Source organism: Meles meles, chromosome X (assembly GCF_922984935.1).
Source record: "Meles meles chromosome X, mMelMel3.1 paternal haplotype, whole genome shotgun sequence".
Taxonomy (NCBI): Eukaryota; Metazoa; Chordata; class Mammalia; order Carnivora; family Mustelidae; genus Meles; species Meles meles.
Window position 1 is genome coordinate 4,932,570 of NC_060087.1, and position 15,927 is coordinate 4,948,496.

Sequence of the window (15,927 nt, forward strand, 5' to 3'; positions counted from 1 at the left end):
TTATAAAAACTTGGGAAATTTCAGATGATCCCTTTTCCCTTGTCATATAAAAATTATTCCTTACTCTCCGTTTTAGAAATCAGAACTCAATTAGAAATATTAATTCAAAAATCACATTGGTCTTAGAATTTTAGTTTATTTAGACACAATCTGGGAAGCAATGTGCAGACTTCCCTCCAGCTGGACACCATTTGGTTATGAGCAAAGAAATTCAATAAAGTAGAATTGCACAAATCCCATTCATCATCTACAAGCACAGCAAGTATTTGGCTCACATAGTCTGAGGAGCACGGATTTTAGTCCATATGTATCTCCTATTCTCTTAATTATTCGAGCTCAGGCAGAAGAACTCATGTGCAGATGTGCAGAAAGACCCGTATCTCCAAACCGTTCCAGGACATGTGTGTTTGAGAATGACGCCTGGAGAAACTTCTCCCTCCCCAGCACCTCCCCCTGTGTAAACCGTAGAGTCCAGCTTTGGAAACATCAGGGCCGGCAGAGCACATTCGAAACAGACTTACCAAGGTGGATGGGTTACAGATCATGGGCTTCTTGACGTCTCTCATGAAAGAAACGAAAACGGGACGTGGGCTTCATGCCTGAATTTGGAAGTACGAGTTGAGGGAAAGCCTTGTTTCAAGGCTGAGAAAGGTTCCTGGAGAAGCATTGACAAATGAGGCCATCTGCCTGCAGATGACTTTCCGGGACACTTGTCTCTTGGGTAGATGTAAATGCAGGAATAAGAGATACTGCAAGTCTCCCCCCATTACCCCTTCCCTCTAAACCACGGAGAAGAGCTTTACCCCTCACTGGAGAGACAGAGAAGGCTAGCAAGATGCGACCTTGCCACCGCCACCATCCTATCCACCAGTACTAAGGAGCAAAGGAACATATTAACAGGGAATTCAAATAGTGAAGATAGCATAAGGCATGATTTTCTGAATATGGACAAAATTGATCTTTACCGGGATAAAATCAACCCAAATGAAGAGTATTATGATCTCGAGGTTAAAACAAGGCCGACTTCCCATTTGTTTGTTTTTGTCTACACGGTCAGTGACATTTGAAACGACTGATACTATCCATTGTTGGTGATGGTGGGGAGAACAACGTTCCAAAATCTGTTGAGAATGCTTATTTTGGTACAACCTTTTTTGGAGGTCATTTGTCCCAGGAGCTTTTGGAATATTAACTGTGTTCCCTTTAGCAATTGTACCTGTAGGAGTTTTTCCTGATGTAAATATGTGTGTTGAGAATGATTCATGCATAAAGATTGAAAGCTAAGTGACCACATGTAGGAAATGGTTAGTTGAGTTTCAGGGTCCTGAGACAAGGCAATTTAAAAGTAATGAGTGAATTCAGGGGAAGGATTTCTGTGATATGCTACTGGATATTGAGAAAAACAAAAGAAAGTTGCAGAAGAATATATAATATGTAGAAACTATGAGCCAAATCTATTCTTTATCTCAAAAAATGTATTTCTGTGTGTGTGTCCCAGAAAAAACAAATATATACCAAAAATATAACAAGTAATGTTCCTGATATAGGGATATGAGGAATGAATTGAAGACTTTTTTTAATGGAGAGAACATCCCCATTTTGCATTCAAACACGCACAACCTTAAAATAAATAAAAACAGATAGACAACTTTCAAAGTAAGATGAGCAACCATTTGCAAACTTTCGAAAAACACGCAGAATTTGTGCAGCTCATTGACCACTTATGGCTTGATTAGCCCAAGAATTCTTGCTGTATATTCTATTTTAAAATATTTATAGGGACACCTGAGTGGCTCAATCAGTTGGGCGTCCGACAGTTGGTTTAGGCTTGTGGTCTCTGGGTCTTAGGATCGAGCACTAAGACAGGCTCTATGTTGGGCAGGGAGTCTGCTTAGGATTCTCTTTCTATCCCCGTATTTCTCCCCTTGCTTTTGTCCTCTCTCTTTGTCTCTCTCTGCACCTCCCCCTGCTTGCATTCTCTGTGTCAGATAAATAAGTAAAATCTTAAAAATAAAAAACTAAAATATATACATATACATGTATATATAATAAGTCTTCTGAGTCATCTTGATGAGGCAGACCCCACACCCCAAAGCTAACGTGTCACATCTTGTCCATCACATATCTTCGTCTTCAAAATCACCACAAGGATTATTCAGCCCCAATGCTTTGCATGTAGAAGTCATCTGTAAACCTAAGTGACGTTTTCCCCTACAAAATTTCAGGAATGTACCCTTCTGTGAATATTGCTGCAGATTCTCTCGTGTCGTCAAAGTCGAAAGAATAAGAAAAACCGGCTAAACACGAACAGCTTTAAATAAGAGTATTCATCAGGGGTGTGAAGACAGGGGCGCCTGGGTGGCTCAGTCAGTCAAGCGTCCAGTTCTTGGTTTCCACTCAGGTCATGACCTCAAGGTGGATGTGGTCAGGCTTCATGCTCAGTGTGGAATCTGCTTGAGATTCTCTCTCTCCCTCTTCCTGTGTCCTTCCCCTGCTTATGCACACACCGTCTCTCTCTCAAGTAAAATAAATAAAATCTTAAAAAAAAAAAAAGAGTACGAAGATAGATCTTTTACAGAAATGCGTCAGAATCAAAATACATTAGCAAGCACACGACGAAGGATAATATAAATGTTAACAACTATGAAGAGAATTTCACTACTTTGCATGGGTTCTGCCTTGTCTCTGATTTTCTGTATTTTGTTATTTGCTGTAAACAAAAGTTTATTTCCCTTTTTCTTGGCTGTTTTCTCCCATAAATAACATTCTACTGATAGTTGTGGATTATTCAGGAAGAGCAAGATAATGGCAACTAAAATAAGTAGGTAAGGAGTATTTTTCTTTATTCTAAACATTCCGTCTGTCTGACTGTATTTATAGTATGTAAAACACCTGTTTTTATTTCCAAGGGACCAATCTGGTTCTAAAGTCACAGCTGGTGACAGTCTGTGAGGGTGTTTAGATACTATTTCTTGAGCAAGGCAGATGGCTATCAAAAGCAACTTCATAGTTTTATTTTTTTATCACCATTCCCAGATTTGGACAAACTCATGTGGACAGAATTGACAGGACTTGAGCTTGGAAAGTGCAGGGCATGGGTTCTGCTGGTATGCACAAGGGATTGCCATAAGCATGGGAGAGTCGAAGGGACCAAACACGGAGAATGTTTGTGTCAGAGAAATGATGCTAAGAGAAGTCAGTACCCAGGACTAAATGCAGATGAGCAAGAATCGTTGTCATTTCCAAGACAACATTGACCTCAACTGTCAGATTCGCTGCCCTTGATGACCAGGTCCCTTTCAGAACCAGCGGCCCATCTCTATATACCAGTCTGCGTAATGAAGGCAGAAAGGGCACGGTATGAATATGTTTATGATGACCTGTACTAAGAAGGTGAGATGTTCAGATCAAGTGCCATCGGGGCAAAAATCCCCAGTCAAATCAACCAACTGTTGGAAGCAATGACTTGGACAGTTCCTTCTGTAAAGCACTAAAGATAAAATTAAAAGTAGGACCACTCCAGTTGAGGAATCGATTCAAGAAAAATCAACTGGGAACACACAAAAATTTCCATGACCTAGTCCAGCAGATAAACGAGATCGTTCAACCATGGGCAGCCATGTGCAACCATCTCAATACTCTTTATCTTTAGGGTTAGAAATATGGAAATATTCAATGTACATACAGTTGCTAAAATCGATGAAATGCAAGAAACACAATTCTAATAATGAATAAGAATAAAAATTAGATAATAAAGAAATGTCCATTGTATTTAACTTATTAGTACTTCTGATCTGATTATCCTGAGTGAATCAGTCTGATTTTCAGCATGTTCAATATTATGTGCTCTTGTTGCGTCTGCTCTATAGGACAGTAAAGCATTTAAGAAAGACATATCAGACTGTGATTTGAATTAAATAATTAGAAAATGTCATTAGTTGTGTAGTCAATGTTTGCATGTCTATAGAAATCTAATCTTTTTGTTTAATAACTTTTTGCTTTATTGGTTCCATAAATAAAATATGGGTCTTTCGAAGAATGCCACAGAAATAAATTGGATGTCAAAGTAAAAATAGTGGTATTCTTCACGCACATAAACTTTTAGATATGAGAAATCTACCAACATTTAAAAGGGCAGATGCATCGGTATGTCACCTTGTTTGTAGCTAGTAGAAATGGAGATTGAATTTAAGTTCCAGAAATAAGTGCTGGAAAGGAGAGGTAAAACTAAGGAAAGAATTCCATCTGGAATATGGTAAATAAGCTCCTAAAAATATAAGCGCTATAATCACTATTTGAAAATATGTGATTTTAGAATATTTAAATCCAGTAATAGGAAGCAGAGAAGACCAACAAATATTTGTTGGATATTCATAGAATTAATTCTTTCTCTCTTTTTTTTTTTCCAGATAATTCCTATTCCCCTTATGGGGCTCATACTCATGACCCCAAGATCAAGAGTTGCATGCTGTAGCGACTGAGCCAGCCGGGTGCCCATGGAATTGATTCTCAGTAGAGGTGTCCACCATTGAAGGGGAAGGATGTGATAGAATTCAGCAGTTAAAAGCATAAGAGGAAAGAACTAAAAGTCAAAGGATAGCAGGTAAAATTGAAGACTGTCTGTAGTTAACCCTGTGGTTAACTTGAGAACGAAGAGCATAACGGAGGGGCGCTCACGACTGCAGGATGGGAGGCATGAGACTGGGAGTTTGGTGAAAGCCTTGTCAAGTTTGAAGGCATTTCTGAGACCACCCAGTGGAGGCATTCAGTAGGCACTTGGATAGATGGATCTGGGGGTCAGATGATGGGCATCTGGGCCATGGCTAGGTCTTGGGCACCATGTCTGATGGGCTGCACCTGAAGGCTCACTAACCACTGAGAAGGAGTGGGAAAAGGGGGAGCTTGCAAGGGTTTGTGACGTGCCCCCACCTGAGATGTGTGCAGAAGACGATGCTGGCACAGGGCTCTTTGAAAACAGGTGAAGGGCTACAAGGTCAATGCACAAATCCTCTCACAGCAGGGGAGAGACAGTCTCTTGGACTTTGAGCTTGGAGGAAGGAAGGGAAGGTGGGCGTGAGTACGAGAAGATTTGCTGCATTGGTTTTGAGAAGCTAGTGGGATTCCCACTGGAGGCACTTGATTTCCCTGGCGTGGAAGGTGAAGTTCCTGGCTGATTCTGAGAAGAACAGGGGAGGGGTGGTCGTTGAGAACAAGAGACAAGGAACAAAACTTTGATCACAGTAGGGTAGCCAAAGAGTGAATTTACTTGCAAACATTTGGCATGGACGCCTTTCAAACCTTAGAATTAATGTAATAGAACTTGAAAACAGATTTTTGCAAAGTTTGGGTATAGAAAAAAATAACACATAAACTTATGTGAAGTCTTAAACTTGAAATTATTAAGTGAACTGCTAAAGTCGTTCTACCATTGGAGGGAGGAAGACAAAGAGCATTACCCACCATTAAAATACGTTACTGCAGAACCTCCCATCCCTTATTAACAGACTCCTCAAATGGTAATGGAATTTGGAAGTTTGTTTTCTGTGAATGTCAAAGGTAAAGTGATTTTCTCTAATGAGCTTAGAACCTTGCTCACCAACACTACAGTCCTATACAGACGGTTTTAGGGAATTTTGCATCAAAAGGAAAATAACTTGTAATTGTAGCATTCCCCTGTTTCTCTCCCAGACACTAGCGCCTTACTTCTTCTAACCCCTTATCCTACTCACTAAAATCAACATTGGCTCTGAGAGTAGAGTTTTCTCTGTTGCCACCCTAGAAGCCTTCCCTCCATAACATTCCAATTTTTGCCACTTGCCTGCCATCAGGATCCTTAGTCTGTTTCCAAGTGTCTGCTATTTAATCGAGCTAGAAAGCCACGGAAGCCACAGAGCGGTTTCCTGAATTGTCGAATAAATGATCCAAGCTGGCTTGGCAGACCCACGTTTCCTTCATAGCTGGTCTAAACTTGAATGGTCTGCCTTTTGTTCTGAGATGAAAACCAACACCCTGTTTGCTTTTCTGGATCGCTCAGAAATGTTTTGCCTAGCCAGCGAGTCTCCTGGAGAGCCTGCTTTTCTGAGAGTTCCTCCTCTGTTTTCCACTAGTGCTTTTGAGCTGGTTTCTACCACCTTCTGTTGGATCCCCTCTCTGCTCTGTTCCTTTTTCCCGGGCACTGGATTCCCTCACTTGGTGACAAATGTGCCTTCCTCGTCCTTCCCTGTCCCCCAACTGTTCCCAACCAAAAGTAGTATCTATCCACACATCTAACTTCCACGTTTACGGTCTTCTCTCCATCCTTTTATATCAAACATCCTGGGGAAAAATCTGTCTATAAAATATAGCAGTATTGTCTGTGCCATCTGCCATTACTGCTTCCCCCACCCCAGAACAGTCTCTTCTTCCCATTACTATGGAAACAACCGTCTGACCAGTGTTTCTCAAAACTCAATGAATCACTTGGTAATATAGTTTAAAATGTAGATTCTATTTATGAGATTGAGCCTGAAGCCTGAGCTTCTGCATTTCTAAGTTCCCAAATGATGCCCCAGTCTTGGTTGAAGGACCACAGTTTGAAATCCAGGAACCTGAAGGAACATCACTCCAAGATTTATTTGTGTCTTTGCAAGCTGTCACTTGAGAACTAAAAAGACTAGACTCTCATCTACATCGTTTCAACTACTTTAAAACTGTCCAACTCAATATTTGTTTCTTGAGGCCATCCGTCCACGACACTGGTTATCACTAGATCGACAGTCCTGTGGTGTCACGTTCAACGGCTTTGCCGTCCATATCTTACAAGTCTTCTCTGCTGAAGTCAACACAGTGCACCACTCAGGCAATTAAACTGTACAACTCTGGCTCCCTTGGGGGAAGCGCTTCTTTTAATAATATTACTGTGCAAACATCAATTTTATTGAAAACCAGTGATAAAAATATTTCCCTATTTCTCCCTTCCCTTTGGGCTCCAGGACTGAGCTGACAGAATATCCAACTCCAAGCCCACAGGAGGGCAGCGATAATGCATGACCTACTGGAACCCAGTGAGAATGTTCTCTTGGACTTTCTCTTAGGACTATTGAAAAAGAAATCCCTGCCTATGTCCTGTGACCACTTATATGGTAAAATAATGGGTTTTACTCAGAAAGTAGCCACCTTATTCACCATCTGGAGAGAACCTGTTCTAAAACTAGATCATACCTGGAGATGTGATTTGAGCAGCTACACACAGATGTGCCGGATATACCTTGGACTGTACAGCCAAAGGTACCAGCCCGTGCCCTACAGCATGGCAACTATCTTTCTTGTATCTCTTTCTTTCTTTCAAGATTTTATTTATTTACTTGACAGACAGAGATCACAAGCAGGCAGAGAGGCAGGCAGAGAGATAGAGAAAGAAGCAGACTCCCCGCTGAGCAGAGAGCTCGATGCGGGGCTTGATTCCAGGACCCTGAGATCATGACCTGAGCCGAAGGCAGAGGCTTTAACCCACTGAGCCACCCAGGCGCCTCTCTTTCTTGTATTTCTCTTTGAATTAAGGTCTTCTGAATTGGGTTTCCTTCACATGCAACAACAGCTTTCAACAATTAACTGCCCTGAAAAAATGACCTTTATTTGGCTTCCCTTAAATAAAAAAAAACATCTCTAATGCCTCCTTGGAAAAGTGGACAAAAGACATTAAAGAAAAAAATGAAGAAGCTTAAGGTCACAAAATTACTTAACCTTTCTTGGCTATCATGGAGTGTTTCTTCTGCCAGTTGAACTTTCACATACATTGGTCACATTTCAAAAACATAAACATTGCCGGTGTGAAAGAAATTTGCAACATTTGTAGCTTAATAGGAAGAGACTAGACATCACCCGGAACTTGAGGTTCCTATTGCAAAACATTGTATTGTACGATCCCATAAGTAGGTAAATCTGTGCGATCGTGTTTCTTTCCCATTTAAAAATTCTTTAAAGTTTTTATCTGTTTATTTATTGGAGAGAAAGGGCAGCAGGGCAGAGGGGGTTGGGCAGAGGGAGAGGGACAAGCAGACTCCCCACTGAACATGGAGCATGGCAGCTGGGCTCCATGTCTCCAAGAGACCATGACCTGAGACAAAAATCAGGCTTCACCGACTGAGCCACCCTTGCACGTTTTTTAGGTTATGGGTATTGTTTTGTTACTGTCAATGCATTGTTCCATCTCTTAAGTTCTGGTAGAATAAAAGCACCATTTTCATATATTTCTGTCGACTTTTTAATGAATACTTCTCACAATATTTTTTAGTTGATCATCTTGTTTTTTGAGGCATGGAGTCCTTCATTCCTTAACTGTTGAGGATTTTGGTGTCTTGGACCCATCTCCGAAGGAAAATGTTTTTGCTCTGTTTTTCCACCATAAATAGAAATGTCATTTTCTGGCATAAGGAATTCAAACAGTCGCAGAAATCACAGATTCCAGAGCAGAGGGAGAGGAAGTAGAAGACAAGCCTAGAGAATCTTGTTCCAGAAAGGAAGGAATTACTCAACGGACGAGGAGGATCTGACAGGGGATGGTGACAGGGGAATCGGCCAAACTAGGTTCCCGCTGAGCAAACAGGCCACTCTGGGCATCAGAATAAATCATGACAGTAGCCAATTATAATCCTTTGAATGAAACAGGAAACCACGAGTCCACACGGAGATAAACTGACAGCTTGACGAAGCAGGAGATATTTATATGCTTTTGAAAACGCTTCCCCACACACGGATACATGTTGATTATAAAGGGGCATAGAATAACTTTATGGGGGAAAAGCCTGGTGAACATCCCTTTCACCAAGGTCAAGTCTCATTCCATCTGCTAAGATGCCACGAGAAAGAGGCAGCATTACATCTGTGATTTCCTTGCCGATCATGAGGATACAGGAGATAAACCGAAACTGAGGGAAATCCTTTAAAATCACTCAGGGGACAAATAGTGACTCCCCAAAGTCCAGTCCATCCAGAACCCCAGAATGTGACCTCAGTTGGAAATAGGTCTTTGCAGATATGATTCATTAAGAAGGTCAAGATGAAGTCATCCTGGATGTAGGGTGGTCCCTGGATGCGCAGAAGGGCATCCTTATGAGAACATAAACAGACACAGACACGTGCACAGGGAAGAGACCTACGGGAAGAGAAGCAGATGTTGGAACGATGCTGCCATAGCCAGGAAATGCCAGAGATGGCCAGCGGCCCCCAGAAGTCGGGAGAGAGTCATGGAGCACAGTGTTCTTCAGGCCTCCAGGAGCAACCAACCTGGCCAACCCCTTGATTTTTGGATTCTGGCCTCCTGAGTCTGTGAAAGAATAAGTTTCTCTTCTTTTAAGCCAAGCAGTTTGTGGTCCTACTGATGGCCATCCCAGGAAACGGATGGAGAAAAGGACCCATCACCTTCCAACCTCCCGCTGATACCGCCAGTGCCATGAGGTCAAAGAAAGACTGGATAACGTTGCCCGAGCAGAAGGAAACTGAAGAGACATGGTCCAGACCAGGGAGACCCCAAGCTGCTCCCTTACCCCTCATGCTTGTGACGACACAGCGAGAACATGGCTGTCTGCGAACCTGGACAGCGAACTGAGCTGGTGGCTCAGTATCTTCATCTCGGACTTCGGCCTCCAGAAGCGTGAAGAGCACATTGCTGTCATCTGGATGCCACTCAGTGCCTGGTGTTTTGTTCTAGCCGCCCAAAGGACTAGCACAGCTCGACACGGACGGTAACACTGATTCTGTTCAACCAGTGGAAGCAGCAGTCAGGAGCCGCCAAGGGAAGCGCATCCCCTCCGCCTTTAGGAGGGATCAGCTCTGCTAACTGCCTTGGATGTGAAACCACCATCGGGTACATCTGCTTCAGGCTGGTCAGCGCGCCCTCGTCTCCCAGGTCCACAGCCTTGCCAGGAGCTATGTTTTTGGGGCACTGAGAAGGGTGCCCATTGTCAATGTCTCCCCCATGTGAGCCAAGCCAGGGAGCGATCACTCTCTGGGCAAATATGCCCCTTCCTGAAGCGACTTCTGCATTTGAGCAGGTGTTATCCCTCTGCCTCTCAACTAGCATTTCTGTCCCCGTCCAGGTGAGTGACGGGTTGGGCGTGATGGTGGAGCTCTGATCTTGGCTAGCAGTGGACACCAGTATGGCTGTGGTCAGCAGTGGACACCAGTATGGCTGTGTGGTCTCTACTCGCTTTGTGACCAAAGGAAAACGAGCAGCCCTGCTCTCCCTCCTCCATTTCTTGCATCTCCAGTTCCTCATTGATCACATGAGTGGCATGAAGCCAGGAGCCCACACATACGTCCTATAGAACCGTTGTATGGCTCAGTCCCGGTCTTCAGAGGTAGAGCATGTCATCTGACCTCCACTCTTTAGGATGGGGGTCACGTGCATGTCTAAATGCATGAGGCTTTTCAGCCTACAGACCACTGCCTTTGAGCCAGGGATGGGGAGGTTCCTGGGGGGGTGGGGCACAGCTGCAGAATGGTACGGCAAAGCTGAAGGACCCATCAGGGGAGGGCTACGTTCCTGCACTGGCTGGAACTTTGTGGCTTTCCACCCATGGACAGTACACCGATTCTCTCTTTCTTTGGTCTGCCCACAGAAGTGAACTGGACTGTGTACAGCTCGAAGGACATTTGTAAACACAGTGGAGAAATGGAAAATTCACGGGAAGTAAGTGAAAGAACTCAGTAAGTGCGTGCTTCATGTCTGCCCTGTTCAGAGGCACACGCCCCGTGCTTCTGGTCTCTGCGTGCCCGTGTACAGACGTACGTGTAAGGACGCTCGTCCACATTCGAGGTGGCCTTAGTTCCAGATGACGTTGGATGTGCAGTTATGTAAGGAGGGCAGGAATGTATATTCGGAAATCCGGTCTACAGTGCGGACAAGACTGAGTCCTCTGTTTGCCTCTCTGTAAGTCAGTCATGTGCCTGAGGGATTACACTGCAGGGACATATGTCTGGAGGGTGGCAAGACACGTATTAGCGCTGAGCAAGCCAAGGTTTCGGTTGTGTCACCAGAGGCAAAACCAAGGGCAGAGCTGAGGGATTACACGGTGAATTCCGCCCAACTGAACTGTCGATCTGCAAATAATAATAATCATCATAATCGTGATTAATAATAATTACTAGTGATTATCAGTAATTGCTACTGATCATTAGTAATTATCATTGTTGTTGTTTAAAAACGGGTCCACTTCTGGTGGCCCGCAGAGGCTGCTTTTCCAATCCTGCTTTGGGTTATGTGGATAATTAACGGCAACTTTCGGTTTTACTGTGCCAGAGTGCAGGTACAGCTTCGGCAAGAAAAACCTCAAAACCGTGAACCTCCTTAATGATTGGTTCCTCCGCAATAAAATTAATAGGCTGGATCCAAAAATTCTCTGGGACTCATATTTACAAATATCAAGAGGGAAAGGGATTCTATGTATCTGTGTTAACCATCGGGGAAAAAATGAAGACCAGAATAACTGAAACCTGCTGCGGATAAGGGCCCTGGTCTGTTCGGACTCTGCGTTCAATGCCCAGAGCCGAACGGCTGTTCTCTGTGAGCTGCTGGTGTGCTCACAATACACCCAATATTGGGAAACTAGAATGGAACAGAGGTTGTATTTTTGCACGTGTGTTTGTTTTAATATACTGCTTGCTCCTTCAGAGCATTCTTTAACTTCAAAACCAAATCTAGTTTCTCTAATTGCCAGTGGAAACAGGGGGTTACCATAGTTACAGAGTAGAGAGGGTTCCTGAAAAGAATAGAAAGCCTAATGAAATTTTAAATGACCGTTTCGAAGGCATTAGGAAACTGCCCCAACCGGGGACCGGGTACGTATCAGGCTGACAATCCCAGTAATACCCAGCAAACCTATCAGGATCTGGGTCTGTGGGGAGTGCCTGTTTTCTGCCAGTCCAGATGCGTGAGGACACACTGTGAGCGGCACAGAGCACGAGTCGGGACCGGCGCCGCCGGAGAACTCGGTCCAGCACCCCTGACTCGCAGAAAGCAGCATTGCAACGTGCTGCCACTGTTCCCTCAGGGGAGAACATGGCTGCCCCGCACGCACCTGTCCGTGAGCTGACCCCGGTTTTCCAGGGGAGCAGTGTCCACCAGGACGGACAGAGACGTAAGCAGTGCGTACAGTCACTTCGATGTCTAACATGCTAACGTTTGTTTGTGCTCACGGGGCACCCATAAAAATGGGTTGAAATATCCTACAAATAGGAGAGTCACATAGAATGATAAAAAGCGGGGAAATCTAGCGGACAGACAGATGTGAAACTGAACTGAAGATGTTCACATCACGTCTGAAAGAACGTGTTAGGATTCAGCTACCTGTTTTCTAGAGGAGCAGGAAATAGACACCCCAAGGAGGATCACTACCCAGGCCTGAGTCTCTGTATAACTCATAAGGAAAGAGGCAGTCAGTGGTGGTTATGCGCTAAAAATTGTGTATTTGGAGCTTTTAGGAGCCATAAAACTGATTTAAAGGATGGTTTCAAATGTTAAGAGAGAAATGCATAACAATTAAACACAGGCAATGAAACTGGTTTGTTTCTAACTGCCTCTTAGTAATTAAGAGTTTATGCTTGGCAAAGCCCCACAAACACAGATTTAAGACTTGAGACAGTGTCCAGGAATTAGAATAAACCCACATCCGAGTCCTCAAAGTGATAGGATTGCTACTTAGAAAATGGAAGAGCTAAATCACTGTAACATGACTTAAAAAATACGAGACAAATGATTATTTTCTACTGAATTCTTCTTTACTGGGCTACTGGGTGCACTTGGTTCTTCATATGTAGAGGTGTATCTTCTGGGTTCCTGAGTAGATTTACCCTCTACCTAGACTGATGGGTAAACAGCTGATGGTATATGGCCTGGCCAGACAGACAGACAGAGGAAGTAAGACATCAGCTGTAAGAGGCAGAGAGATACGGAGAAAGAGACAGGTATTAAGGAGAGCTGAGGGTTTACAAGAGGGACGCATGAAAGCAGACTGAAAATTACCTTAGTGGGGATGCGGGGGCCGGGCTGGGGTTTAAAAAGAGGAAGGTGGGCAGGAAATGCAGGTCTGCTGAAGAGAAAGGCAACCCCCAGCCCCCTAGTGCCCGAATCTGCTGGGCTTCCGGGCTGCCATGTCCCATTGTCTGTAGGAAGCATGGCGGCCCTCCAGTTTCAACACCCCATGGTTCACCCGAATTGCTGACCCTCTACATTTTCCAAAGGACCTGCCTGCTCTCTGGCAGGGACAGAGGAGGATTCTTTGGACCCTCAGGTCTCCTGAGGAGACTCCTCAGGACCCGCATATGCCCTGCCTAATAAAATACCTCTCGTTTCCTTGCACAGAAGAAATAATCACAAATATTACAAAAACTAGTAACAGAGAATCCCGATAGGGTTTGTTTTTTTTTTTTAAATGATTTCATTAGAAACCTCTGTCAACAATGATGTGGACAAAAATTAAAAAAAAAAAAAAACAAGTATGAAGTCTTCTGTGCATTATAAACTCGTAAGCATTCTATTCAAACCAGTTTTCTTTGAGGAGAAACCTAATGGCGTCGTCAAAGCCAAGCTGATACAGGGATTCCATTTTCCTCTTGCTTGGGGGGAAAAGGGCGTGGTTAAGCCTCACCAGGTTTGCCACGGACAGCTAGAAGAGAACACATTGAAGGGAGAGGACATTACAGTACAGGTTAACCGCACTGACGATTTCTTGCCGTAGATACCAATCGTGGCTTTACAAAATCAGTTGGAGAAAATGCAACTTTAAAGGTTTAACTTAAGTCCTAGACGAGCTGAGGGTTTCTCAGCCTTGGCAACGAGGACGTGTGGGGCCAGACACTCGGCTGTTGTGGGGGCCGCGTGCTGACTCGTAGCGCTCACCCCTACGTACTGGGTGCCAGCAGCACCCCTAGAGGGGACAACTCCCCACGTCCCCTACCCGTAACATCGCCTCCTGTTCACGACCACCGGGAGTGGAGGGAAGAGAACCCATATTTTACCTAAGTTATTCAGTTGAGCCCCAAAGCTTTTGTCCCGTGTTTTGCCATACTTAACGATCACATTTTTTTAAACAAATGATCTGATTTAAGATTGCACTGAAAACCTGCCATATGTTCTCTGTCCTGAAGAAGTGAAGAAAAGGAGAACTTTCCCCAAACAGATAACACAGAGGGAAAGGCTTGTGAACTCCCAGTGCCTAGGTTCCCAGGCCCGTGTGCATGCGTGACACGCCATGGGTAAGAAACCCTATGGCCGAGACGATGCCATTTGCATATACAATTATCAATGAGCTTCCAACGTTTCGGCAGCGTGTGGTAGTTTTTAGGCGATTATCTGCAAATGCAACGGAGCCTCTGGCTCACCATTACGTCCTGATTGGCGAGATTTACGTAGAGGTCCAGCTGTCCTTTGTCCTGCGGGGAGATGTCCAGGCGTCCGCTGAACGGTGAGATGGTCACCGTCCGGCCGACAGGAAGGATGGGCAGGCTGTTCGTGAGGCCTCCGTCCACCCACTTCTGTGGAAAGAGAGACCCCTTGTCAGCACACGTCACTGTCACGCCCCCTACGACAATGGGCACAGGCTTTCCAACAGGGCTCTCTCCTCATGGAATCCATGCCCTGGAAATGCTCTTAAATTACTACCAATCATCACCCATCAGATGGGTGATTTCTGTACAAGTCTTTGCATACATATCATTGACCTATATAATGAGAACCTCACAGGATTGGGAAGCCTCTCCAGCTATTTTTTTAAAGATTTTATTTATTCATGAGAGACAGAGAGAAAGATGGAAGCAGAGGTGGTGGGTGAGGCCGACTCCCCAGTGACCAGGGAGCCCGATGTGGGACTTGATCCCAGGACCCAGGGATCGGGGCCTGAGCTGAATGCAGACGCTTAATGACTGAGCCCCCCAGGTGCCCCTCTCTAGTTGTTTAAAAGCTTTAACTAGATTACTATACATAAGAAGTACCTAAATGTTTGTAACAGTGCATACACCAGAAGCCATGTAATAAGCTTGGGGTTCATCATTAAGTCAAAGTGGAAAGCCACCTTCATGGTTGATACTGCGTAGACCATCCACCATCACAGGACATTCTGTGTATTACAAGCAGTAGAAACTGGCATTCCCTGTCGCAAACTTAAAAGTAAGCTGAGCAACCAGAAATCCTTCTATTTCTAAAGTGGCACCTGTCTTCAAGACATGAGGTTTCAAAGCCAGAAAGAATGGGAAGTACTACAATTTAGAACAAAACAAAACAAACTATTGAACTCCAAAGAGGTTCTGTATTTTCAGACCCATACCCAAAGGGGACAGATGGACAGAGCAGGTCAGAAAAGCTTCCAGAAGCTCCTGGACACCGTGTTAGGAAAGACAACAAAGAAACAGGAAAGTGATAAACCTTATGCTATCCATTTCAAAGCAAGAAGTCTCGGGCATCTTTGAATGGACAGTATTGACATAATCGGCTCTAACAACAGACACACAGACACACAATAGAAGTACACATTCTCCAAGCTGTATCTGTGATGGAAATAACCTTCGGCTGACAGGGAAAGAACACGGTCTAAATGGTTGAGAACCCCTCGCAAAAGAACCTTTACTGGAGAATTCTACTACGCTGTTTCCCCCGAACATTTGGAATGCAATGTAGGAAAACCCAAGCTGTTCTGTTCAGCACAAAGGCAGAGCGAGGAGGGAGAAACGAGTTCGTACAAAATGCCCTGAAGTTGCTTAAAACATACATTTGTTTTGTTCCAAGGTGTCTCTGTGTGTGTGTGTGTGTGTGTGTGTGTCTGTCAGTCTTACTCCTTTTTTAAAAAAATTTTTTTAAAGATTTTATTTATTTGACAGAGATCACAAGTAGGCAGAGAGGCAGGCAGAGAGGAGGAAGCAGGCTCCCTGCTAAGCAAAGAGCCCAATGCGGGGCTC

The 15,927-nt window shown here is 44.2% G+C and overlaps 1 protein-coding gene across 9 annotated transcripts in view; it reads right to left on the reverse strand.

Moving 5' to 3' along the window:
• Nucleotides 1–12,395: 12,395 nt before the first annotated feature.
• Nucleotides 12,396–15,927, reverse strand: part of PNPLA4 (patatin like phospholipase domain containing 4) — a 28,370-nt gene continuing 24,838 nt past the window's right edge. For all 9 annotated transcript variants that reach the window (XM_045995049.1, XM_045995054.1, XM_045995053.1 and 6 more), the window contains 2 exons: nucleotides 14,359–14,511; nucleotides 12,396–13,643 (listed from right to left, as the gene is read on the reverse strand). In XM_045995049.1, coding sequence (XP_045851005.1) covers nucleotides 13,512–13,643; nucleotides 14,359–14,511 — 285 coding nt within the window. In that variant the 3' untranslated portion in view covers nucleotides 12,396–13,511. The remainder of the gene's footprint in view (nucleotides 13,644–14,358; nucleotides 14,512–15,927) is intronic.